This window comes from Coenobita brevimanus, chromosome 44, assembly GCF_032717465.1.
Source record: "Coenobita brevimanus isolate Jiangsu-jjx chromosome 44, ASM3271746v2, whole genome shotgun sequence".
NCBI lineage: Eukaryota > Metazoa > Arthropoda > Malacostraca > Decapoda > Coenobitidae > Coenobita > Coenobita brevimanus.
In genome coordinates this window covers 9,582,436-9,610,149 of record NC_136997.1, presented here as the reverse complement: position 1 = coordinate 9,610,149, position 27,714 = coordinate 9,582,436, and the positions used below count along the sequence as shown (strand labels likewise).

General features: G+C 41.7%; 1 protein-coding gene across 1 annotated transcript in view; it reads right to left on the bottom strand.

The window, feature by feature from the left end:
* The window catches only part of LOC145397967 (glutamate receptor ionotropic, delta-2-like), a 185,287-nt gene extending 158,987 nt beyond the window's left edge, over nt 1-26,300 (bottom strand). Inside the window, exon 1 of the mRNA XM_080270942.1 lies at nt 26,204-26,300. Coding sequence (XP_080127068.1) covers nt 26,204-26,300 — 97 coding nt within the window. The remainder of the gene's footprint in view (nt 1-26,203) is intronic.
* Between the last annotated feature and the right edge of the window lie 1,414 nt (nt 26,301-27,714).

The window sequence follows — 27,714 nt, the reverse complement described above, 5'->3', positions numbered from 1 at the left end:
GCAGACAGTAGTGGTCCAGATGTTCGGGATTCAATGTTCAAAATTCACAAAGTGTTTGAGAACCTTGTTGCAAAATTCCACAGTCTGCTTCAGCGAGAAGACAGGAAGAAAACAGTAGGATAGAAGTTGTGGAAACAATGAAGAAAGCCTCATGAATTGATGGAGTGTGTGGTGAAATGCTGAAGCATGGGGGAGAGATGGTAGTAAAATGGATGTGGAAGATGTGCAGATTGGCCTGGGAGGAAGGTAGAGTCCCGGAGGATTGGGAGTCAGGTATAATTCCTTCCTTGTACATAAGAAAAGAGGAAAAAGAAGTGTGTGGTAATCATAAGGGCATTTGTCTTCTTAGCGTAATAGGAAAAGTGTATGGTAGGATACGTATTGACAGAGTTAGGGAAATAACAGAGGAATTAGTTGGAGAAGAACAGGGAGGCTTTAGGAAGGGAGGAGGTTGTGTAGATCAGATATTCATTCTTAGATCTTTAGTGTAAAAGTTTCTAGTGAAGGGAAAGAAGTTGTATGCGGCTTTCATGGATTTGAAGAAAGCATGTGACAGGGTGGATAGACAAGGAATGTGGAGAGTATTAAGAATATATGGAGTAGATGGGAAGTTGTTGAATGCTGTGAAGGGTATGTATAATGGTGCGAAGGCTGCAGTGCGTGTGGATGGTGAAATTAGTGAATTTTCTCTTTGAAGGTTGGGTTGAAACAAGGATGTGTCATGTCTCCATGGTTGTTCAATCCGTACATGGATGGGGTAATAAAAGAGGTACAAGGTAGGGCAGTGGATGTTGGAGTGGCCCTGGTGAGAGAGGGAAGTGTTTGGAAACTCCCTGTACTGTTGTTTGCAGATGATACTGTGTTGTTAAGTGAAGACAAAGGGGAACTGCAAGGCTTGGTGGATGAGTCTGGGAGAGTGTGTAAGAAATGGAATCTAAAGGTGAATGTAGGGAAGAGTAAAGTGATGGTGTTTGAGAGAGGTGAAGTCAGTGAATGTACAGTGTGGATGGATGGTGAGGAAATGGAAAATGTGAGTACGTTTAAGTACTTGGCTAGTGTGATGAGTAAGGATGGAAGTTTGGAGGATGAAGTGCTTGAAAGGGTACAACAAGGAAGAAAGGTTGAGGGTTCCTTGAAAGCAGTGATAAGAAACGGGGAAATGCGCATGGAAGCGAAAAAGTTATTACATGACAGTATTGTGATACCAACCCTAACGTATGGAAGTGAAGGTTGGACGTTGTTGGAAGGACACAAATCAAGAGTGAGAGCAGTGGAAATGAGTTATTTAAGAGAAGCCTGTGGAATCACATTGAGAGAGAGGCTGACAAATGAGGATATAAAGGAGCATTGTGGTGTGGATGTGGATGTGATGGGAAGCGTTAGGAGGAACACACCGAGGTGGTTTGGCCATGTGGATAGGATGGAGGATTAAAGACTGACGAGGAGAGTGTATGTGTGTGAGGTGGAGGGGGGGAGAGCGAAGGTGAGGCCCAGGATGAGATGGAGAGATGGAGTGGAGAAGTACATGAGAGAGTGAGATGTGAGTTGGGAGCAGGGCAATGAAATGGTGGGGGACAGGGCGACGTAGACGCAATTTGTTTGTGGCCACCCCGTACGGGATTGAGGCGTCTGGCTATAGATAGATAGATAGTTTCGGCCTTTTCAGAACCTAGTAATTGATGAAAACCTCATTCTCTTTCAAGTGCACGTTCGCTTTTGAAAATACATATGCACCAAGTGTCACCAGTTTGGTCTCAAAATTTTTGTGCTCTGCGTTTGCAAGACCGGTTTCATACTTGATCCGTTCCTTTACATGGGCAAGACCACGGATATAGGCCGTAATGAACCACTGGGTGTGTCTGGTGCGGTGGTGCCTGATGGGCTCACATTTTGGCAAGGGCCATGTGCTGTACCTTGATAATTGGTATACAAGTCCTGCCCTGTGGCAGCATCTTCACGAGCACAACACGTGGACATGTGGCACAGTGCGGAAGCACCGTAAGAACATGCCCAAATTGCTCCAAATGCATAAGTCTGGAGATGTTGACAGAATGTAGTGTGAAAATACCCTGATGGTGAAGTGGATGGATAAGCGGAGTGTGACGACCCTTTCAACCCTGCAGGGCGGAGAAATGGTGAATAATGGGAAGAGGGATAGGGAGGATACAGTGAGAATGAAGCCCGATGGAATCATCGACTATGGCTTGAACATGCGATTAGTGGATAAGTCAGACATGATGATGGGGAGTGTGGCATGCATATGGAAAACAGTAAAGTGGTACAAAAAACTTTTCTTTCACCTCGTGGACATGTTCACGCTCAACTTGGTCCTATATTACAAGACAGTTACCGGTGTTGGCCAGTCTCTCACCCTGCCACATTACGTACACAAACTTCGTCGACAAATCCTGGAAAGGTATGGCACATTGGCAATGACAAGTTTGGGTGCGCTGCTGCTCCAGCTTCCCTGCCCAAGAGGTGCGGAGCCATTCCGTTCACCAAGCGGCACTATCTAACAGCCATCGAGGCACCGCTGGGTAGCACGTGCAGGTCACTCCAGCAGGCCTGTCATGTGTGCTACAATACAAAACAGCGGCAGAAGGTGAGGAAAATGACCACAACAATGTGTGCAGGGTGCGAGATTCCGTTATGCATGCTGTGCTTCAAAATATATCGTACTAAACAACAGTTCTGAAAAGTGACAGTGTTAGGATAAGTGGACAGTGAAAGGACACGAGCAGAAATAAGTGTAATGATAAGTTAGGTGTAAGTGGACAGTGAAATGACATGTATAGAAATAAGTGGACAGTGAGAGGACACGAGTAGAAATAAGTGTACTGACAAGTTAGGTCTAAATGGACAGTAAAAGAACAGAAAAAGGACAAATCGGAAACAAGTGTGTTGAACTGAGTGTCAAGGAGGAACGAGGCCTTCTCTCCTCTGCGAAGTAAAATAATTGCTTTCTTTTTTTCCCCTCTCATATGCATGCATCTATGGCATTATTCAACTTTATTTTGATGTCCTTGATGGTTATGAACATTTATATATGTCTGCTTTTGTTTCTGAATGACTATAAGCCCTTGTAGGGCTATTCCCCACACCTGTTTTATCTCCCCACACCTACATACACACCTGTTTTCATGGTTGGTATGACAAATCCCATTGAAATGGAAGGTTTCTACAAGAGAATTTAGTTATTGCCGAAATTTTTCTTCCCAAGTACCACCAAGGCCTTGTAGGCCTACTCCCCACACCTACATACACACCTGTTTTCATGGTAGATATTATAGAACACAATGAAATGCTTTCTTTTCATGCGAAAAGTTGGTTATTTCTAACCCCTGTACCTATAGGCCTACTCCCCCACAGCCTACTTTATCTCCCTACAGTTTAGTAATCTCTCCACATCTACATACACCTATTTTCATGGCTGGTGTGACAAAACACTTTGAAATTACCTGTTTCAATAAGAAAAATAGGTAGTTATCGAAATTTTCACGGTTTTGATTGTTTTCGAGGGGTAAATATTATAAACTTTTTTTTTTTTTTAAATTTTGACGCACTATTGTGCTGTAACCATTAGGCCTCCGGGGGTGCGGATTGCGTTGTCTGGTGTGTAAATTCCTCCTCTTTAGTCAGAACACAGTCAATTTGCCCTTGGTGAAAGTCGCCAAAACCTCCCCGACTTGTGCCGGGGTGGGTGGGTACCCCCTTGAAATAATTGCGGTCTTAAGGACGGAGTGGCCCCTCAGAACTTACTGCATTTCTATTTGAGGAAACTCTGACATGCCTCCAGGAGTTTGTAACTGAAACTTAATAGAGAACTACAATATTTCCTACCGAGGCTCGCCGACATATGAGAGGCGCTTAACGTATGATATTAAGTGAACATCCAAGTTTATACATTTTATTCTGCAGTTCCTGAGTAAATGCCTTTGGGCTAAGAACTGGGAGTATTCCAGTGGTGTCCACAAGGGTTGATTTAAATTAGTTCACAAATACTGCCATTAGTTTGCCAGCTTAATTTGGCTTTTTTTTTTTTTTTTTCGAATTATGCTTATTTGGACTGGCTAGCTTTCGATCAAAATACAACAAAATAAGGTTTTATCATATACATATTTAATATCATCTTTCAGACAACAGGATGACGGATAGGTGTGACATTAGTTTTCAGTTCGTCCCCACAACACTCTCAAAGTACAGTAGTTCCTGATGGAGTTGCAATTAAGGTGGGCAAGTACTTCTAGTTGGTGTTCTTCACTTTTTTTATCTTTTTTGATTAGTTCTTCTCGAATTTGTACTCTTGGTGGTTCCTGAACTACTATTCTTTACCAGATCATTCACAAATTTTGCTGGCAGATTGATTTGACTGTAGCAGCCCAAAAACGAGTCTTCATAGAGCGTTTTACCTACTATAGATTTAAATTGCGATTTCTGTCGCTATTGTTATTGATTTTGCCCAACCCCGGTCAGCTTACACCAATAAACCTGTTGACTACAGGTAAGCAGCTGCCCCTATGAGGTCGTTCCACGGATTTCTAACATTATTGATGGTGTGTCTGCGTCTTAATGTGGCATGCATCGTGCAGTGCTCCATTATATAAGTTATGCAGTGCAAGTTTATTCTCCAAGCAGTTCACGTGTCATCTGTGATTCCACCCAACCCGAAATTAAGATGGTAACTGAGGATGGCTAAGCGATGTCTGATCTTAGTCTAGGTTGGCAGGATAAGGGGCTTGTAGCATAGTGGCTTAACTGAAGTGCTGTATTGCCCTGTGCCAGAAATGAAATGATAGTATTTGAATGTATGGAGGCTGAATGTTGTTGAAAAGATTCAAGTAATGTTTGTGTGGTAATGGTTTTATTTGCCAAGCTGTATTTTGAATCCCTGTCATATAATTAAAGGGGCACTGTGTGTTAGCCTAGGTTACAGCCTCTCATGTCTAGATATTCCCTGACTAGAAGGGCTTTTGTTTCGAGGTAAACGAGCTGGGGGAGTGATATTGGCATACCAAGTGATGATGCCTAGATCATTCTGTATGGTCTGAAAGGTGTTGTATTAGTTGTTAATTAGGATGGTGGCCCATGCTGGGAAGTCATATGACATCAATGATCTTTTGGTTGCTCAAAGTCTGCGCCTGTCAATGCCTTGATTGTATTGGGTTTGGGAGTGCACTGCCTTTTGATGTATGTGATCCTTAAAGGTGAGTTCACTGTTATATATCGCTCCAAAGATCTGTTGGGTTCCCTCGCATGTTGGTGTGGAGAGAGGAGATACCTTAGCTAAAGCTGCGTCTTCTCGATGGCCCCCTACCAAGTACTCGCTTCCTATTTCTGATATGACACCTTTCTCGAAGTTACCGATTCGTACTTGTTGGCAGCGACGGTGGGATGATGTTCCTCTTAATAAGTTTAAAGAAATTTTTCGGAGAGTGGTTGTGCCGAGAGTTCTCCCCTCTGTGCCTCTGCGATTGGAGGTGGCTCTTGCCCGGCATCACAATGGGCACACGGTTTACGCACGGTTTCCTGATGTGTGGTGGGACTTAGCCGTATTTCTTCCCCATACTGTCCATCATTTGCTGGCCGAGTGTCCAGGTCTGGGTGACCTACGTTAGAAATTCCTCCATAGGCATAAGGGGGCAAGGGGTGCCTACTGTCTTTCTTGGGTGCTTGGAGGAGCCTACGGCGATTTTGCTGTTTTTAGTTTTCTCCAGGAGGCTGGCTTCCTGGAACTTTTGTAGGTACTTGATATTTATTAAACTATTGTTGTCAGTTTAAGTGTTTTATTTTTACAAAAGAATATTAACTTTGTATTGATTTTTTTTTCTTTTTTGCGTCTTTTACCTTGTTGTCCGGCGGCATGTAACCCTGACAATTGCTCCGGCAGTTATTATATTTATCAGCAATAATAACCCACCAATGACCTCCTTACTGTATATCTGTGAAATTTCTAAAGGTGTATTTTCTACCCCTCAGTTGCCCCATTAATAAAAATGTGTACGAAGTATGGTGCTGATCATGTCTTTCTGTTACTCTCAAGAAATGTGACTCCGTGTTGACTCTCTGCTTATGAATATTCCTTCGCCTTTGCATGTTAGTTTGTACCTTCTTACTGATACTTTTGTTCCATTCAGCCTCTTCCGAAGCAGAGTGACCGTTTCCGAACTTTTGACTAGTGCCCTATTGCTCTAATAGTTTGCATATGTATAGCCTTTGAATCTGTTCGTATCTTTGACAGAAAGCTTTTTTAAAAACTCTCCTTTCATAATCTTCTCTCTGGCTTACAGAATTATATCCGTTAGGGACACTTCATTGGTAATCTCACCCTCCTCTCTGACTTTCGTTCATCCCATTTTCTGAACTTCAACGAAACCTTTGCCGTTGTATTTGTTATGTCAAAAGCAACTGGCTGACTCTAGAAAAAGTCTATATTTCCAGTATGACCTCCAATGGTCTCTCTCTTAATTTTTGTTCCTTCAACTGGAGCTTCCTTACTACTTGTTCTAATACTGAGATTGTAGATGTCCGCTCTTCTTCTTCTTCTAAGGCTAAGAATAGTTATGTTATTCAGAATTCTGCCCTGTTACCAGCTCTTTTCTTTCTGTTCATTAATGATCTGAGCTGCACAATTAGTCCTGTCCACACATACGCTGATGACTCCACTCCTCTCATTTTCATCCACTTCTTACATATTTATACACAGCAGTTGCTTCAGCAATCAGTGGATTAGGATATGACATGCCTGGTTTCAGCTTGGCTAACATTCTTACTGGGATAAACGTAACCGCGATATTTTACAGCATGCAAGCTTATTTCCTGCATCTTTCGATTCACAAAAATCTTTCACAAGAATCTATATACTTTGAATGCAGTTGGCTTCTCTCTCTCTCTCTCTCTCTCTCTCTGTAAACTTGCATGTCATCCTGCTGGTGACCAGGTGGGCAGGATGGCAGGGAGGGTTGGTAGATGGGTGAGCGAGTGGGCAGGTGGAATGGTCTGAATGGATATCTTTCTGGGTGGGTCGGCCAGATGGGTTGGTGAATGGGCTTTACAGTTTTGTGGGTGTTCTTTGTTGGTGGGTGGACGGGTAGGCACTGCTGGTGGTGAATGTGTGTATGGCTTCCCAGAGCACAGAGCGAGAGATGCATTTACTATACTTGGTTTGTGGCTAAGTATATGGATGGATTGACGGGTTGGAAGACGGAGTATGATACGACCACTAGGAAATAGGCTTACGCGGTAATGTTCCATTATTATAGCTCAATAACGATCAGCCAGAATAATTTAGCAATCGTTGCCACACACATAAGTAATTATGCTGGGATTATCAGACTAGAAGTTTTTTGTTAACTGCTTTGATTGCTGAATGTGTGTGTGTGTGTGTGTGTGTGTGTGTGTGTGTGTGTGTGTGTGTGTGTGTGTGTTTGTTTGTTCTAATAATGAGGAACCAAAGAAAGCACATATGCACAGGCAATAATCTGACAGTCAGTTGTCCTTCCATGGCCCAAACCACCTCTCACTGTCTCCATGTGATGTGTGTTGTAGGTTAAAGGTTAAGAGGTCAGTTCAATGCCTCATAATTTTAACAAAGGTGAACAATTTATCATCTCAACTTGCACAGCCCTAATGTCTCACGGCTTGACAAACACTTATTAAACCCATCTTCTTGAATGTGAAATGTTGATTAAATAGTTGTGATCACAGTTTTACTGTTTTCAACTAAATTGTAACCCTAGCGGCTTCTTCTGCTTCTCCAATTGAGGCGTTTAAAACCAGAAGGCCGCAAGCACCTTTTTTTTTTTCTATGTGAAAAACGACCCTAATTTTTTTTTTAATTTCTCAGCAACTACTATAGATAGACAGCCAGGAACTGCTTTATTTTAAAGGTATGGGCCTTACATTTAAAATAAAGTAATTCCCAGCTGTCAGTCTTTAATAGTTGCTGAGATATAAAAAACTTTCGGGACGTTTTTTTTCATTCAAAAAAAGAAAAAAAAAGAAAGGTGCTTGCGGCCTTCTCGTTTTAAACGCCTCAGTTATCGTCACTCTACTGAGTTCTCCACTCTTTGCCATACCAGCCTCCTACCATGCAAACATAAGACATCATACTCATATGTACGTGTACATAATATACCCAGTCCTTCTCAATGTTACCGCTACATCAGAATGCATACACTAACGGTGATCACTAAATTAGTCTGGCACACTTCCTTCACCACTTTTCCACTAGAAGCTAACAAACGTGCTATGAAAATTGCCTCAGACAGCTGGTCCACAAGAGAGAGGATCACGTATGGAGAAGTCCAGTTAAGGAAATAAAATCATCCTGGCAAATAAAATGTAGGGAAAAGGAGAGATGAGGGGACGTATTTAAGCACCCTGCTCTATGCCTCTCTGATCTTGAACATACATCACCTACAGACGGAAAGGGATACCAAATTATGAGGGAGTCGTTACACTGTGGCTCCATGATCAACACATTTTCATTATCATCACACTTATCTTTTTTCACCTTCATTTTGCCCAGATGTTCGTCCTTTTACAGTTAATTTTACTTAGACCTGTGACAGAAAAAGATAAAATTACAGCTCTACATCCTCCCCACAGCACTTCTTTTAGTGTGAATTTATTTTAGAACTCAACATTCAAGGTCAAAAGGCAGTATTTTAGGTCAATTTTCATTATTTAAAGGTATAACAGAGATGCAAAGATATATACAGGTATACGGTGTGTGTATATATATACACTATATACAGTATATATATATATATATATATATATATATATATATATATATATATATATATATATATATATATATATATATATATATATATATATGTGTGTGTGTGTGTGTGTCTATTGCCAGACGCCATAATCCCGTAAGGGGTGGCTATCTGGCTCTGAACTGTTTTACGGGGAGGGGCACTAACCCTCCACCAACCCACTTGTTGACACGTAGGGAGCATGTACGGTTTGGTTATATGGTTATCACCCAGCGTTGTAAATGGTTTCATGGCTTACAGGAAACCATTTGGCTTGTCACTCAATGTAAAGCCACTTGTAATGGAAAGAATAGCAATAAGAAGTGACAGGAAAGATGGGAGAAATAGGAAGAGAGGAGGGCAGGCACAGAAAAAGAATGATAAAGGCTAATGAAGAAGTAGGCAACACTACATCAAGTGAGTGGATGATGATCGCCACCACCTACCACATTATATATATATATATATATATATATATATATATATATATATATATATATATATATATATATATATATATATATATATATATATATATATATATGGTCCAATGCTATTGGTTCTTGCTGTTGTTACGCACAAAATCAGCGCATTTACAATGCACATTTGTTATCTCATAAGGGCACAGAGTTCGTTATCAAATCCTCACGGAAATCCGTTGTCAGTACGACATAAAGCAGACCTTTTTCCCGGCTTACCATCCAGTCCCGTATGATCTGGTGAAACGTGAGAAGAGAAAAGATTTTTGAAATTCGTCCTCTTGTCCATGATTCATGGGAGGATTGGTTGCCCCAGGTAGCTGCATCTGTCATTGCCTCTGTTAACTAATGAATGGGTATATCTCCCTATTGCATTGTATATAACCATGAAAAGTTCCTCCCACATGATATTTTCTGCCAAGAACCACGGTCAATCTGCAATGATGTACGTGTTTCAGTCCATTCATAATGATGTTGGCAAGGGTTTGGCAGTTTCTAGGGCTGAAATGATTTACAAGCACCATAAACAAACTAATTTATCCTCTATTGATATTGGAGTGATTATTAAAATAACTCCAACATTTTCTTCCAACTTTAGCGAAACCTGCTGCAAAGTTTGAAGGCCGAACTCGGAGCAATCTTATTGCTTTTATGAACAATAAGTCAAAGGTCAGGGTAAGGTTAACCACTTCTTATTGTATTTTCGCAAACCATGAAGGAGGATTAAGGGTCTTGGAAAAACAAAATGAAATTTTAAAAATCAATGAATGTCAAGGTCGCAGGGCAAAAGCAAAGTTCGACTCAATTGTCTGTATGTGAACACAACAACTATGGGAATTATAATTTGGTCTGGATCAAAGTTGGTAGATTAGTTGAAGATCGACCAAGAGTGTTAACTACAGTATTGTTTTTGAGAGAGTTCAAAAGTCATGTCCCACGGCAAGGTCAGCTTAAACATCTTTTATTTTATATAAACTAAACGCTGTGGAAGGGTTCAAGTTAGAACAAGCAAAAAGAAAGTCGATTTTAAGAACAATTAGTCACAAGGCAAGGTCACAGTGAATGGTCAACATCAAGGTCAACGAGCATAATCAACTCAGTCAATTTTGAGCTGATTTCAACCTAAATTAGTGGAAGGGTTGATGATCAGGCAAGAATTAAATTATTCGATTTTGAGGGTCAATGACACATGACAAAATCAGATATTCGGCCCTTAGATTAATTGATGGACGAAAATGTTGCACTTAGAGAGTGATCCTTCTAGTTTTAATGAAATAAATATCCCCGGAGATCACAAATAATTGGTTAAATGGTTAAAGAAGTAGTATCTTGTCTGAAAGGACGCGATCACGATCCCAATTTGGGACAAGGAACAGTTTGATTATATGAATTAGCTGATAAAGACTTCCATGATCTTTCTTAAGATCCACAGCCATGTCTTAAAAACACCCTCGTTGACACGATACCACCCTAGCATGAGTTTATTAGAGACAGTTTGTGTTAGCACAAGTCGTGACATTTGAAGGTGTCGGGCATGTAGGTGAGCTACTGGGCCTCAGAGAACCAACTATTAAGTCTCTGACTGGAGTCGGGAAAAATATGGTTTCATTGTCAGTTTTTCTTACGCGCAATCATCCCTAGGAACCAACCCCTTGTTATCTCCATTTAGATAAAGGCCGTTGTATTACCATTACAAAATTAAATACCGCAGTATACTAATACAATTAATTTTCCGGCCCTGAATGTTGTAGAAGTCCTGTTATTCTTCACAAACCAATTTACCAAATCTCTCTCCTCCCTCAAACCCTAACCTGTACTCCCGCAGCATCAATACCCCTCACACCTCACTCTTTTACTAAATCCTTTAGTTCCCACTTAATCCTTTGTGATAAATAGTCTCAACCAGTTATGATGTGAGAAAATGGCAAAGTTTGGTGATTCTACGCAGATGTAATAACCGTAATTAGATGATGTTCTGGCGTCATTTAGGAGAGCTGTGTTGTTCTTTGTTTTTCCAATTTTATCTCTTACCTTACACCTTTAATTATCTCAAATAAGTACTGTCAACTCTTTTTCTACCATATGATTAATATAAAGGGAACGTATGAAATCCCGCGAAAGACGGTTAAATAATGATTATTTCGTTCAAAACACCATAATTACACTATAACCTTTTTGCAGTTTATAAGCTATACAAAGGTCATTAATGAAGATTACGATTTTGGGGTTTCTGTTCGAGTAGGGAGGCTTGTGAGACTTCTACCAGACTTGCCTTCAATGACTGGAAGGATGGACGAAGTTGAGTGAATGCACTGCCAGTTTACACCACAGAAAGGCCTCGCGTAATTAGTACCATAGAATACGGTTTGATCCTGTGGATGTACAATGTAGTCAGTTATAAACGCCATTTACCTGCCTGATCTCACTGTGTCCGACCTGCAGCACAAGGATTACTAATATTTGATTTAACCTACCTTCCGACAGGACGGGCACAATGGTGAGTTAATGAATTATTGCTCTCTGTTAGGATAAGTTATCTAGTTTTACTACTTCTGTGAAACATGGAGTAACTTGCTAGAATTTACGTGCGTGATGGTCTGTTAATATGACACACTGGCAAGATTTTCAGTGAGATGTTTGGGGTTGAGGGTGTATTCCAAACTGCTGTTTAAATTTCTCTGATACTGTCACACACGATAAGGATAGTTGTGTGAGATTCAGTGGAGGCAACAAGTGAATTTCTGGATTATGGGGAAGTGGATGTGCACTCATAACCACGGGACTCTTGCATCTTTTTAACCTGAGGCGAGAATTGATAATTGCTTACAAACCTACGTTGTGGTTTGTGGGATGGAGTTTGTTCTTTAAAAGACAAATTTTCCCTTAAAATGATCACACACACACACACACACACACACACACACACACACACACACACACACACATATATATATATATATATATATATATATATATATATATATATTATCAGCCGTGGCTCAGTGGGTTAGAGTGCTCCACTCTGACCGAAGGGTCGGAGAATCGAATCCACACAAGGGCCATTGGTAGACATCAGGAAGGGCATCCGGTCATAAAATGCTACACGCTCCAGTCCAAAGTCCTCTACCCAGAGGCAACGCCTTAGCCCTTCGGGGATTCCTGGCGTAAAACCAAATTATATATATATATATATATATATATATATATATATATATATATATATATATATATATATATTCTATCTATCTATATACCTAGGCTGCTTCCCCTAAGGAAAGGGAGGTAACCTAGACAGGACGACACACTCCCCATTTACTCATCCATTCAAACACATTCATTCGCATCGTAGCCCCAAAGGGGAGAACGGAAAGATCCTCACCGCACCACACCGCACAAGGGTCAACTGCGCAATGCAATCAGTGACATCCGCAGCAGGGCCCGACAGCAGAACTGGTTTACCCCTGCCACATCATTACAGACCCATCCCCTTACCCGCACCTGACCTGACTAATATATATATACAATATATATATATATATATATATATATATATATATATATATATATATATTGCTAGACGCCTCAATCCCGTTTGGGGTGGCCACAAACAAATCGCCTCCAAGTCGCCCTGTCCCCCGCCATTTCACTGCCCTGCTCCCAACTCACCCCCCTCTCTCATATACCTCTCCACCCCATCCCTCCATCTCATCCTCGGCCTCCCCCTCCCTCTTCCCCCCTCCACCTCACTCACATACACTCTCTTCGTCAGTCTTTCACCCTCCATCCTCTCCACATGGCCAAACCACCTCAGTGTGTTCCTCATAACGCTTCCTATCACCTCCACATCCACACCACAACGCTCCTTTATATCCTCATTCATCATCCTGTCTCTCCATGTGACTCCACAGGCTCCTCTTAAATAACTCATTTCCACTGCTCTCACTCTTGACTTGTGTCCCTCCAACAACATCCAAGCTTCACTTCCATACGTTAGAGTTGGTATCACAATACTGTCATGTAGTAACTTTTTCACTTCCATGCTCACTTCCCTGTTTCTTATCACTGCTTTCAAAGAACCAGCAACCTTTCTTCCCTGCTGTACCCTTTCAAGCACTTCACCCTTCAAACCTCCATCCTTAATCATCACACTACCCAAGTACTTAAACGTACTCACATTTTCCATTTCCTCACCATCCAATCTCGCTGTACATTCACTGACTTCACCTCTCTCAAAGACCATCACTTTACTCTTCCTTACATTCACCTTTAGATTCCGTTTCTTACACACTCTCTCAAACTCATCCACCAAGCCTTGCAGCTCCCCTTCGTCTTCACTCAACAACACAGTATCATCTGCAAACAACAGTACAGGGAGTTTCTAAACACTATCCTCTCTCACCAGGGCCACTCCAACATCCACTACCCTACCTTGTACCTCTTTTATTACCCCATCCATGTACAGATTGAACAACCATGGAGACATGACACATCCCTGTTTCAACCCAACTTTCAAAGAGAAAAATTCACTTAGTTCACCATCCACACGCACTGCAGCCTTCGCACCATCGTACATACTCTTCACAGCATTCAACAACTTCCCATCTACTCCATATATTCTTAACACTTTCCACAATCCTTGTCTATCCACCCTGTCATATGCTTTCTCCAAATCCATGAAAGCCGCATACAACTTCTTTCCCTTCTCTAGAAACTTTTCCACTAAAGATCTAAGAATGAATATCTGATCTACACAACCTCTTCCCTTCCTAAAGCCTCCCTGTTCTTCCCCAACTAATTTCTCTGTTCTTTCTCTAACTCTGTCAATAAGTATCCTACCATACAATTTTCCTATTATACTTAGAAGACAAATGCCTCTATGATTACCACACACTTCTTTTTCCCCTTTTCCTTTGTACAAGGGAATAATTATACCTGACTTCCAATCCTCCGGGACTCTACCTTCCTCCCAGGCCAATCTGCACATCTTCCACATCCATTCTACTACTATCTCTCCCCCATGCTTCAGCATTTCACCACACACTCCATCAATTCCTGGGGCTTTCCCCGATTTAACTTTCTTCATTGCTTCTACAACTACTATCCTACTGATTTCTTCCTGTCTTCTCACCTCCGTCCTCCTCCCAGCCATTCCCCAGCCACTTATACTCGCATTACTTCCATCCTGTATGTTCAACAATTCCTTAAAGTGTTCTCTCCATCTGCTCACTTTTTCTCCCTTCTCCACTAGTAATCTACCATTTTTATCTTTCACTCCCCTGCTAACTTCACTTCCACCCTGTCTTACTCTTTTCACCTCTTTCCAGAACATTATCTTACAGTCCCTCCACTTTACACTCAAATTCCTTCCAAATTCCTTATCCACTCTCTTCTTACTCTCTCTTACTAATCTTTTCACCTCTCTCTTTCTTTCTGCATATAACTCTTTCTTCCGCCTCTCAACTTCTTCCACTCCCCTATTTCTCATCCATTCATTGTATGCTTTCTTCTTTTGTGCCACAGCCTGTCTCACCTCTTCAGTCCACCACGCTGTTCCTTGCACCCCCCCTCCATCTTCTCTTCCTTCTACACACCACATCACATGTTGCACATATTTGTTCTGCAAATATCCTACACACACCTTCCACGTCTCCCATCTGCTCCAATTCATATTTGCCCAATCGTTCCTCCACTTCTCTCTTATACTCTGCCTTTTTCTCATCCTCTTGTAACCTTTCCACTCTCCTTGCAACTACTCCTTCCTCTCGTCTTTCCCTTCTTCTATTCCTCCATCTTATTTGAATCCTAATTCTGGCCACCACCAAGTAGTGGTCAGAAAGTCCACTCCCCCAATCTCTATAAGCTCTTGCATCCATTACATAACTTCGCATCCTTTCATCCACACACACATAATCAATCATTGCCTTCCTTTCATTCAGTTCACCACCCATCCTTCTCAACACTCGCCATGTATACCTGTGGATCATTTTATGCCTGAAGAGGGTATTGGCTATCACCAACCCTCTCCCAGCACAAATGTCCACTAACCCACTCCCATTCTCATCTATCTCAGCAGGCACATCCCACTCACCAACTATTCCATCCACCTTCACATTCCCAACTTTATCATTCATATCACCGATCAAAAACACTCTCTCATTCCTTCCAAACTTTTCCATGCACACTTATACATTTGTCCAGAACTCTTCTTTCACTCTTCTAGCATGATCTTGCGTTGGCGGATACACACACACAATCGCCCACATTTGTATTCCAACTTTCAACTTTACCCACACAATCCTTGACCCAACTGATCCATACTGTCTTATGCTCTTCTTCCATCTTTTACTCACAACTATACGTACTCCTTCCTTTACCCTCTCATTCTCACCTACTCCTTCACATATACCCCATCCATACTCCCATTCTCTCACACTTTCTCCTCTCCATTTTGTTTCAGTTATTCCACATACATCCACTTTCGCACCCTCAAGCACCTGGACAATCTCTCTCTCTTTCACCTCATCATTTGCTCGTCTTACATTCCATGTAGCCATTACCAAGTCCTTTGTCCGATCCTGGATCGTCATCGTTTGGTCAGTCCTTGTCGAGGCTTCTTGTTTGTTTTTTTTAGTTAGTTGTTTTGCGGGGAGGGACACTAACCCTCCGCCAATCCTTTTAGTCGCCTTTTACGACAAGCAGGGATACTGGGGGAGTATTCTTGAAACCCCCCCCCTACCTCCGGGGGGTAAAAACCCCCCTACCCCCAGGATAAAACACCAAAAATATAGATCTCATCATTTTAAGGGTTACATGCCTTCATGTAATGCAATTGCCACTTCCAGTCTTTCCGCAGGATTCAATAAACAAATTCAGTGGATTAGAGACAACACATCTTCCAATCAAATATTTAAATGAGCTCCCTCCACAGTTATACATAGCGACATTGTGTATAAATTAATCCTAATGCAAGCACCAATGAGCTGAGAGAGAGAGAGAGAGAGAGAGAGAGAGAGAGAGAGAGAGAGAGAGAGAGAGAGAGAGAGAGTCGATTAGAGTAGAAGCAAACTACAGTCGAATGAATATAGTTGCAGTCGGAAGAGAGGTAGCAGGAGGAGAGAGGGGAGGTGAGGAAAGAGTTGGACAGGTAAGTAAAGTGAGGAGGGCAAGCGAGGGGAAAAAAGACTAGGACAGGTGAGAGGAGAAGAAAGGGGAGGAAAGGACAGGGGAGAAGAAGCGAGCTGGGATGTGCTAGAGGCATTTACTGCGAAGAAAAATTGGGTGAGGAGGAAATGTCAGTTAGGACGTTATCAATTTCAAGGGAAGACGGACATCGGGCAGCGTACGATTAAAGTATTCTGCGAAGAAATATGCATAAGTAGACTTACTGCAGGTATAGTTTAATAGTGACGGAAATACAGAAGAGAAGCTTTTTTATGGGGACAACAATTGTCGATGAGTGAGAATTCGTCGATGACCGTCCAACCCCATATATCCAAGTTCCTAAAACAAATCGTGTCGGGAGGGGTGCGAACAATAGGTTCAGAGAAAGTAAAGAGGAAAACAGAGTGTAATAAGCAACATAACACGCATTTTAATGTACTGTGCATAGAGAAATACAACCTGTTACACGTAAGTCACGTATCTGTTGCTGCGTATGTCCTGGACCAGAGGTTTCCAAGCTTTTCCCCGCCATCCCCATCCCCATGTTTGTCAGAAAATATTTCATGAGTTCCCTCCTCCCGACTCAAAAAGGGGGAATTTCCCCCCCTTTGGATTTATTTGATATAAATTGAAATTCTAGTGTTATTCATCTCCGTTTATCAGTATTATGTTATGTGTAACGGCAGTAAATCCTGCAAATGGGGATATTTAAAAATTGAAGGAATATTTTAGAGAGCTGTGCTTTTATTTACCATGATAAATTTTTGAGAATCGGAATTATGACCTCACTGTTAAATAGCCTAAACCAAAAATGCATTTGACCATAAAAATATGTCAGATCTTTAAGCAGCAACTCATCAAAAAAGCAACTTTGGCCATTTTGGACGTATCCATTCATTCCCTCCAAACCTGTCCATTATACCCCCTGCTGGGAACCCTTGTTCTAGACGACAAGTAGTACTCGTAGGTTATTTGCTAAAGCTTAATTCACATCATATACGCCTGAGTTTGTGAGTTAGTACGTTTCTGTACAATAAACTTTTATCAGAGCCACAAGGCTGCAGGAGAGATGCAGTGCTGCAGCCGAGGGTGACTCCCCCCCCCCCATTGACGGTACGTCATTATAGAACACCAAGATATTCCCTCCCTCAGTCTGTGGCGGAGATACGGGAGCGCCTGGGATAGATCCCCCCACCAGACCCTTGCTCCCTACCTCCCCCAGTGGGAATGCCACTTAAAATTTCGGATTATTTAATGTATGCACACTGCGAGATAGTGCTCCCCCCACCCCCAGATTAGGGGTTGGCCCCACATTGTCCCCTCCCCTCTCCATTTGTAGATGTCTGGCTACCCTACTGCGTCAGTGTGTGCATGGCATGGTGAATGAATCTGGGAGCGTATGTTAGAATCTAGAAGTGACTGAAGCTGTGGGCAAAAATATATCTTTTGAAAGAAATCGTCACAGAATGGATAGTGCTGGATGATCAGGAATTGAATAATGTAAGTGCCTTCATGTACTTCAGTAGTGTGATGCGTATGGTTGGAAGCTTTGAGGATGATGTGGATAGTCAGGGAGCCCACTGGAGTTCATTTACACTTTTGGGAACGAAAGGTTTGATGATGTTGATCGGCTGCTACTAATATGGGAATGAAAAAAAAAACATTTCTTAAGTTCAACATTCCTGGGGTTTAGAGGGGGCAGGCCCCCAAGCCCCCCAAAAAATAGGCCTTTATTTACACTTTGGTGAACAAGACTGAAAATAACATGGATCAATACCATTATAATACTGAGTTGAAATATGCAACTTAAGAAAACAAAATTTCAGGGGTTTCCATTTAAGAAGGGTTCATTTGGAGGGTTCAATAGGTTTTTAATTACACTTCCGAGAACAAGGTTGAAACTCATACTGGTGAATGACCTTACATACCTTATCCAAAATACATCACTTAAGAAAATATATTCCCTGGCATTATTGTTTAAGAAAGGTCAGTTAGGGTCAAAAATAGGTTGTAATTACATTTCAGAGAACAATGATGAATTACATTGCTTATATCTTTTGCATCCCTAATTTAAAATAACCAGCTTAAGAAACAGTATTTTCAGGGGTTTCCATTTAAGAAAGGTTCTTTAGGAGGGTTCAATAGGTTTTTAATTACACTTCCGAGAACAAGGTTGAAACTCATACTGGTGAATGACCTTACATACCTTATCCAAAATACATCACTTAAGAAAATATATTCCCTGGCATTTTTGTTTAAGAAAGGTGAGTTATGGTGTCAATTGGCCTAAAACAGATTATATTAGGAACTTGGAGATCAATCCTATAACTTACTTTGATCATATCTTTTGTATTCCTAATAGAAAAAAGCAACTTAAGAAGCAATAGTATCAGGCGTTTTTATATTAGAAAGGTTCTTGTTGAGGGCCCAAAAGCATATCGGTTACACTCTGGAGAACAAAGTTGAAGCTCGTGTTGGTAGATGACTTTACGTAACATGTCCAAAGTTCATTAGTTAAAAATGACATTCACTGGCATTTTTGCATTCTCTGCAGGTATGGTGTGGTGATTTCAGTTTAAGAGACCTTCTACGAAAGACTGACGCTGTTTCAAAATGGCTGCACGAGAAGATTATACTGGTATGTTTATCACTCAGCTCGTATTCTTTTCTTTTCAGTCACAAATTGGTTATTGATGAGAACTGACATAAATTATTGATACTGTTTAACCATAAGGAGTCTACATGATTCCTTTTGTCTTTCTTTTACAGAATCTACCCAGCAGCCACTGCCCTCCAGATGTCTTGTACATGTTCTGCCCATTGAATCAAAGATTCTACCCTGGGAACCTGACAAATGGAATGTACGAGTAGTAACACGTGCTGCCGAAGCTAGGAAACAGTGCAAAAACTTCCAAACATCAAAGTACAGAGCAGTTATTGAGGCGTTACCAAGTGACCCAGGAGAGGATGATGGCTACCACAGCAAATGTAATAAGAATTTTACTGCTATTCAACCTGTGTCTAGGCCTATTCATGACACTTCAGGCCCAGAAAGAAAGATTTTGCGCTCCGAATCATCATCATCATCTGCGTGTGTTAGCCGTATTAGCTCTACTAGGAGAAGAGAGTCTACTGTGGGTAATATTTCCCAGTACATGTTTGTTTTGTGACAAGAAGGTTAAAACACCCCCAGATGGAACAAAAGAGCTCCCAGGAAAACTACTAACTAAGCAAGCAGAAGGAAAGATCAGGGAGATAGCAAATATCCTCAAACTATCACACGTACTAGTCAAAATTAGTGGAGTTGACCTAATAGTTAAAGAAGCCCAGTTCCACCACAGCTGTCGATCCTTACACATACGGAGGGCAGATAGGGCAAGAGGATATGATCTACCACCAGTTGCTGAGGAACGTGTTAGTGCCAAGTTCCCCCTTGACCGTATCTATTTATATGTCAAAGACAACATCATTGATCGCCAAAGACCTGAACGTCTTACATCCATCTATGAACAGTATATAGATCTCTGTACAGAACTTGAAGTAGTCCCTACAGTAAGCAAACCACAATATCTGGGAGATCTTTTGACCAAAAAATTTCAGGGCACAATTTTATTGCATTCTCCAGAGTCCCGCCGACAAGGGGTGATTGTCCACAGCACAGATATTGAGTATGATTCCATCAAGACAGTGTATGACTTTACATCATCTCCCGAGGGTCAGATCACAAAAGCTGCCTTACAGCTCAGACAGGCCCTAAAGGCTGTTACGAAAGAGCCACTCCCAGATCCACTAACTGTTGAAGCTGTGAACCATGGTGAGGGAGAACCTCCTGAACTTGTCAAGACTTTCTTTCAGACACTAATTGGAGGACTCAAAACCGGACAATATTCAGACTCAGTAATGCGCCGCTCTGATTTCTTGAGCCAGGATGTACTCTTTTTGGTCAAGAATGGTCACCTGAAACCGAGAAAGCATATATTGATGGGTTTGTCACTGAAGTCCCTTACTGGTAGTAAGAAGATTCTTACACTTCTAAACCGAATGGGACACTCTCTTAACTACCATGCTGTTGAAGAAATTGAGACCAATCTTGCCTATGCTATATTGGACAGACAGCTGAATTGTCCAGCTGGTACGGTTTCTGGAGTACCGTGTGGATTGGCCTTTGACAATTATGATGAAGTAACACACACACTATCAGGGTCCGACACCTTGCATGACACAATGGGCATATTATATCAGACTCAGAGCAGGTCGCCCCCTACAGAACCCTCCCCACAAAGAGGTAGGCAGAATGAAGATAAACCTAAAGAAGACATGTCCCTGCCAAAGATGGAAGGTAAGAAAAGGAGGAGGAAATTAGATGTCCTAGATAAAGACCTGCCACCCTACAGGAAAAAGCCAAGAATAAATGACTTCTCCTATGACAACAAGGATTTCCGCAGCAACATGGATCTCTCAGTTCCATCAAGAAAGCTGGACTTTTTATGGATGGTGATGCATGCTCTGGGAATGGAAGGTATTCCCATGTGGACTGGGTTCAATGGTCAAACTTACATAGATGATCTTCCAAAACAGTCAGTCCTCTACATGCCTAACATCAGCCAATCCCCAACAAGTAGTGATGTTGTTGTGGAGACTCTTTGTATTACTCAGAAATGTGCAGAGGAATGCGGGCAGCCATATGGTGTTGTGACATATGACCTGGACGTTGCCACAAGGGCCATAAAGATACAGATGACTGAGCAACCAAGGTTTGACAACATATTCATTATATTTGGAGTGTTTCATGTACAGATGTGCCTATTTAGAGCTATTGGAAAGATCATCAAGGAGTCTGGAATGCCAAAAATGTTAGTTGAAGCTGAAGTCCTCGCATCAGGGTCACTAAAAGGTTTCTTGGAGTGCAAGAACTTCAATAGATGCAAACGCTTACACCCAATGCTAGCACTTGCCTTTCAGATACTACATTTCCGTGAATTCTGCAGGGAGCACCAAGATGAAGTGGACTCTCTCAGTGATATCCTAAAATCCTCAGCATCAGACAAGAAGGAGAGCAGGAATCAGCTCTGCACCACTTCAGAATTCAACATGCTCTTTGATGAATATACTCGTTACTCTCAGTCAACACTTGATGGAAATCATGGCCCAACTGCCAGATTTTACATGCAGTACATAAATAGAATCAACCTGTACCACACCATCGACAGAGCAGTCAGAGAGTGTGATGTCAACCTGTACACATGGGCACTCACTCAAGCAGTTGACATCTTTTTCGGGACCAATCGACAAAATTATGCCAGGTGGATGTCAAAGCATCTACTTGATCTGATGAATCTACCTTCCACACATCCAGGCCTAAAAGAAATGCTGAACGCTGGACTTTTCAGTATCCGAAGAACAGAAAATCAGTTCAGCAGAATTCCGGTAGATCTGACTATTGAGCAAACAATAAATGCAGATGCTGCATCAAGGATGACAGGCTACACAGATTCCACCAACAACTTCACTGCCCGTCTCCGATGGAATGCTACCAAAGGTGCCAGAGCTGGATTCATAAGTGCATTCCTTGAAATGGCTGGAATGAGTAAATCTGGTGACATGCAGGCAGAGCTAACACCAAGCTGTATCGCACGTGACAACAAGGACCTCAGAAAATTGCTAAAGACGATCGACCAAGACTTTGCCAATCCATTCACTGTAAAATTAGAGTTCCTTGTTAATATTCAGACAGGGAAAGCGGCTACAGCTGAAATTTCTGAGTCATTACTTAACATTGAGAGCAAAGGCAGAGAAAAGCATGATGATTTCATCTCAGAGTGTGTGGAAGATGCTGAAAAATTCGAGAAGCCCATCACCCAAATTTCCTTGAGGACATTTGGTGACCAAGGTGCAAGAAACAAGCGGGCAAGCAATCCACTTGTGAAGGAACTCAGGTGTACTAGGGACCTCTTTGGACGGATTGCCATCATCGCTGCAAAGAGGAAAGTAGACCTGGAATACCTCCTGCAGTACCCTCTCACTCCTGTACCTCTCACTATGTGTCGGACAGATGGCACTATGGTGTCCATTGCGCATGGGAAGAAGGCCGACCTTTTCAGAGTCCTTAAGGAAAGAGTAACAGTTCATGGTTCCCCAGTGAAAATAAAATCAAGCATAGTTGATGGTAACTTCCTCCTTCACTGTCTTCCACCAAATCTACCCCCAACATACGGTGGACTTTCACGAGCTTTCCTGAAGTTAGTCCTGACTCAACCTTCAAAACGGGTACACATTGTCTTTGATACATATGAAGAACCTTCCATTAAGGATAATGAGCGTGAGCGCCGTGGGGTGGAGGACACCATTTATGTCATCACTGCAGCAGAACAAATTCGTCCACGCAACCTTCAGAAAGCTCTAAAATCCCGATCCTTCAAACAAAATCTACCCCGCTTTTTTGTGAAAGATTGGGCAGACAAGCAGCATTTTGCAGAGCTCTATGTTGGTGTAGACACAAGCTGTGTGCGGTTCAGGGGAATCAGTGGGTATGTTGAAGTTACACCAGTAACTCACTTGGATTGTAACCATCCAGAGGCAGACACAAGAATCTGTCTCCATGCAATTGATTCAGATATCTCTCTCCAGCAGCCAGGTGGCATAGTTGTGAGGGCCTCAGATACTGATGTTGCTGTTATCCTCTTACACCATTGCCATCGTATGAAAACCAATGTGTGGATGGACACTGGCACCAAAGGTCAAGGCAACAGGTGCTACGTCAATATTTCAGCCATAGCCAACAAGATTGGATCCAAAGTCTGTGAAACCCTGCCAGGTTTTCATGCTTACACAGGATGCGATTACACCTCATCCTTCATTAGGAAAGGAAAGAAGCGCCCTCTGAAAATTGCTGAAGACAGTCAAGTCTACCTTGGTGCTCTCTCTGCATTGGCAATGGGTGAAGTAGATAAACCAACATACAAACTTCTCAAAGAGTATACTGCCAAGATATATGGTGCAAAGAAGGTAATGCCCCTGAACAAGCACAGGTTCCTATGTTTCGAGAAATCGTTTGGACCAAAGAAAGGCAAGGGGCTGTTTGCAAGTCTGAAGGGTGTAGATGCAAGCAGTATTCCACCCTGTGAAAATGTCATTCAGCAGAAGATACATTGCAGCAACTTTGTGGCAATGACATGGCATGCAGCATGTGACAAGGTGATCCCCAAAGAGCCGTTAAAAGGATGGGAACTCGTGGACAATGCCTACCAAATTGTGTGGTTCGCCAGTTCCCAGATGCCAGACTCTGTTCTCCCTGATTCTGCTTATCCAACCGACGATGACAGTGATGCTGAGACTCCAGAGCAATGCTTCGACTCAGACTTCGATGACAGTGAGAGTGATGTAGATGTATGCAGTGAGACTGATGATGACTCTGACTGATAGTAAAGTAAAATATAGCTTGTTTCTCCAAGTTCCTAATATAATCTAATGTGATTGAAAATCTACTGAACTCTCCAAAAGAACCTTTCTTAAATGGAAACCCCTGAAAATATTGTTTCTTAAGCTGGTCATTCAAATTAGGGATGCAAAAGATATAAGCAATATGAAATTCACCATTGTTCTCTGAAATGTAATTATAACCTATTTTTGACCCCACCTGGCCCTAACTGACCTTTCTTAAGCAAAAATGCCAGGGAATATATTTTCTTAAGTGATGTATTTTGGATAAGGTATGTAAGGTCATTCACCAGTATGAGTTTCAACCTTGTTCTCGGAAGTGTAATTAAAAACCTATTGAACCCTCCAAATGAACCCTTCTTAAATGGAAACCCCTGAAATTTTGTTTTCTTAAGTTGCATATTTCAACTCAGTATTATAATGGTATTGATCCATGTTATTTTCAGTCTTGTTCACCAAAGTGTAAATAAAGGCCTATTTTTGGGGGGCTTGGGGACCTGCCCCCTCTAAACCCCAGGAATGTTGAACTTAAGAAATGTTTTTTTTTTTTTCATTCCCATATTAGTAGCAGCCGATCAACATCATCAAACCTTTCGTTCCCAAAAGTGTAAATGAACTCCAAGGGGTTCCCCTACTAGGATGATAGGGCCCAGGATGGAAGATAGGTTGCTGGTTCACTGAAAGCAGCGATGTGGGATGGGGAAGTGAGTATGGAAGTAAGAAAGTCGTGCATGACATTGTTGTGATTCATGCTCTAACGTAAGAAAGTGGAGTTAGAATCCTGTTGGAAGGACACAGGTAAAAGATTGATGGCAGTAGGAATGAGTTTTGAGTGCAACCTGTGGAGTTCCACGGAGAAACAAGCAGGCAGAGGAAGGGATGGGCGATGTGGTGTTGACGTGGATGTGGCTGAATACGTTAGGGAAAATACTCTGAGGTGGTTTAGCCATGTGCTTCAAGAGTGTATGTCAGTGAAGTGGAGGCGTGAGGGAAGAAGGGGAGACCAAGGATGAGGTGGACGGATAGGATGGAGAGATATATGAGACAGTGTGAACTGTAGGAAGTGCAGCCTAATGGCAAAGAGCAGGGCGACATGGATGCGATGTGTTTGTGGCCATCCTTTCTGGGATTAAGGCATCTGCCTATTGATATATTGATGGGATAGTGTGCATGATCTGGTATTTTGGTTGACAGTGTCATCGGACCATTTCAGAGACCACACTAGTTAACTGGAGATGCGTACAGAATACTTTTGGATGAAAATTTGCCAGTGTTCTGGATGATATTTCCTGTAGGACTCTGATGAATTTGTAGTTCATGCACGATGGAGCCGCACCACATTTCGCCTGTTAGACATGTAACTGCCTTGATGGATAGTACCCTAATACTTGGACAATGCGTGGCAGACTTATTACATGGCCAGGTCGTTCTTTAGATTCTAACCCTCCTTACTTCACGTCAGACAATCTAAAAGCCACTGTACTGTATATGGATCAGAGGTCAACACACAGCGTGAACTGTGAGTACGATTGCTCCAAGCGTGTTAGCAAATTCGAGGCTCCAGGAATGTTGCAACGAGCCCAATTTTCCTTGCGTCGACATTCATATATGCAGGAGACACTTTGAGCTTTCCTTATATGTTGTGAATATTTGTAAAAATAATACTGTACTGAAAACTGTATAGTAGTTTAAGTTGTATGGAGGAGTATCTCAAACAGAGATTGAGCGCTCTGTAATATAGCACTGGTTATTAGATTGATGATAAACGGAGGGTACAAATTTCCGATGGTTGTGGTGTAATCAGGGATAGTGTTTGACAATAAATCTGAGAACCATCGTACACTGACACATATACTACCAAAGAAAAATGATTATGTGTCGTAATTTAATGCTATTTCGTGAATAACCTTTTGCTAGGAACCCCATGATTGTTCATTCAATTTTCCAACAGGCATTTTCTGTGTGGTCATTTTGTGACAGTGAAGGTGTTATTGGGGTTTACTGGCACATTTACATTGTCAAAATAATCTCCAGAATTCCCCTGGTCAATTATGAAAGACTGACGAAACACCTTCTACTTTATTACAATCTGAGTAGAAGTTTGCTGTCCCAAATGGTTTCCTAGTCATTTTAATGCTTGCTGTCTTTTTCATGAGTAAGTTACTGGCATGTGTTTCATTTACGAAAGTTTTCACTGCCTTACTGTTGGGCACTTCGTCGCAGTGCTACAGAGGTTTCTTGTGTGTTACAGTAGCTTGTGGTACCTTACAGTGTGTATTGCGGTACAGTGTTTATAGTATTGAGTTCTCTGGATTAGGCTGCGTGCTGCATGTGCTGAACGGTATAATGTGTGTGCCTCACCTATGAGTAATGTCGATTTAGTGATGGAGGCAGCCACGACAGGGACGAGGGCCAGGTAGAGGAGGAGCAAGCAAAGTTGCCTGGTCGAGGGCGTCATGGCGAGTGAGGCAGCGCCACCACACCTTTACATCCATCCAGTGCTCCCCTTTAAGAGCAACACAACCTTTCTCTTTTCGCCAAGGCGCACGTCTGAATACACCATTGAACAGGTAATCTGCCTTTGGAGATGAGCCTGCTGAATTATGATGACACGATCAGCATAACAACTGCATGTTGTTGGATCCTCGTACAAGTCAGTGATTGTGTCATAGGTCGAACAGGGAGAGTCTTTCTTACAAAGAAGTTAAAGTCTGTTTATAAGGGGGAGGCAAAAGGGGAAAAAGAGGTCAAGGGAGCCGGTAAAGTCATTCGGTGCTTTTCTGTCAATAACACACATTATCTGCATTTATTTCTCACCGGCACATATTCAATATAACTCTATACCGTATGAAATTTGTGTTCTTCTTCCTTTTCCCCCACAGAGTGGCATATCGAATTTTAAAGTATGAATTATGACATTAGTTTTGTCTGTAGTGTACATCTGCGGTGCACTCATCTCGTCTCTTAAAATTACAACTTGTTTTCCAACTGATATTCTAAATGCAAATGCCATTGTGCGGATCTCGCTAAGTGAGAAGGAATATTTTGGATTCGATCATGGAATTAACTTTGATCCTGGTATTAAGAATGATACGATAAAATTTTCTAAGCTATTTTCATTTCCTAGATGCATAGTTCCCTATATCTTGGCTCAAGTTAATATTTGGATGAATTATGAAAAAGTGTTTTTATGATCATCATTATTATTATTATTATTATTATTATTGCAGCAGAAAGAAACCAGAGGCAAACGATGGAGACATGGCTTCATGTCAGTTAATATTAGGTGCCGAGACATTTCGAAACCTTGGAGGTCGTACTCGAAGATAAAAACACACTGGACATTTTTTGCTGAGTTCGTACAGTCAGTCATAACTCAGTTAATTTTCTGATGTTTATATAGCATTTTTTTCTTTAAATATCTGGAGCCCATTTCTTACCGTCTGGCTGGACAAAGGTTGAGGTCTCCTGTGAACAAATTATTTTAATTCTTAAGGACGGTTTGTCGTTTAGTGAAATGAGACACCAGTCGAGATGAAAATGATGTGTTATGTGTGTGAAGTTGAATTACCAAGATGCGAGATGGGTTTGTTCATATCACCATTACTGTCGGTGTGTCTGGCCTTGATTCCTTACGTACATGGCAAAACTTTGTTACTCACAAAAAATTCCATCATTATCTACTCAGCTAAATTCCACTGCTTACCACTGATCTCTCCAAACCTGTTTCATGACTCACAGGACTGTGCTAACATCTTCCAAGCTATTACTATATACCTCTCTGCCTCCTTCCAACACCATTTATCTGGTCATTCCTTTGTATTCTTTCAACTTCTTGAGTCCTGCCAATTAACTTTTTCTTCATTCAATTC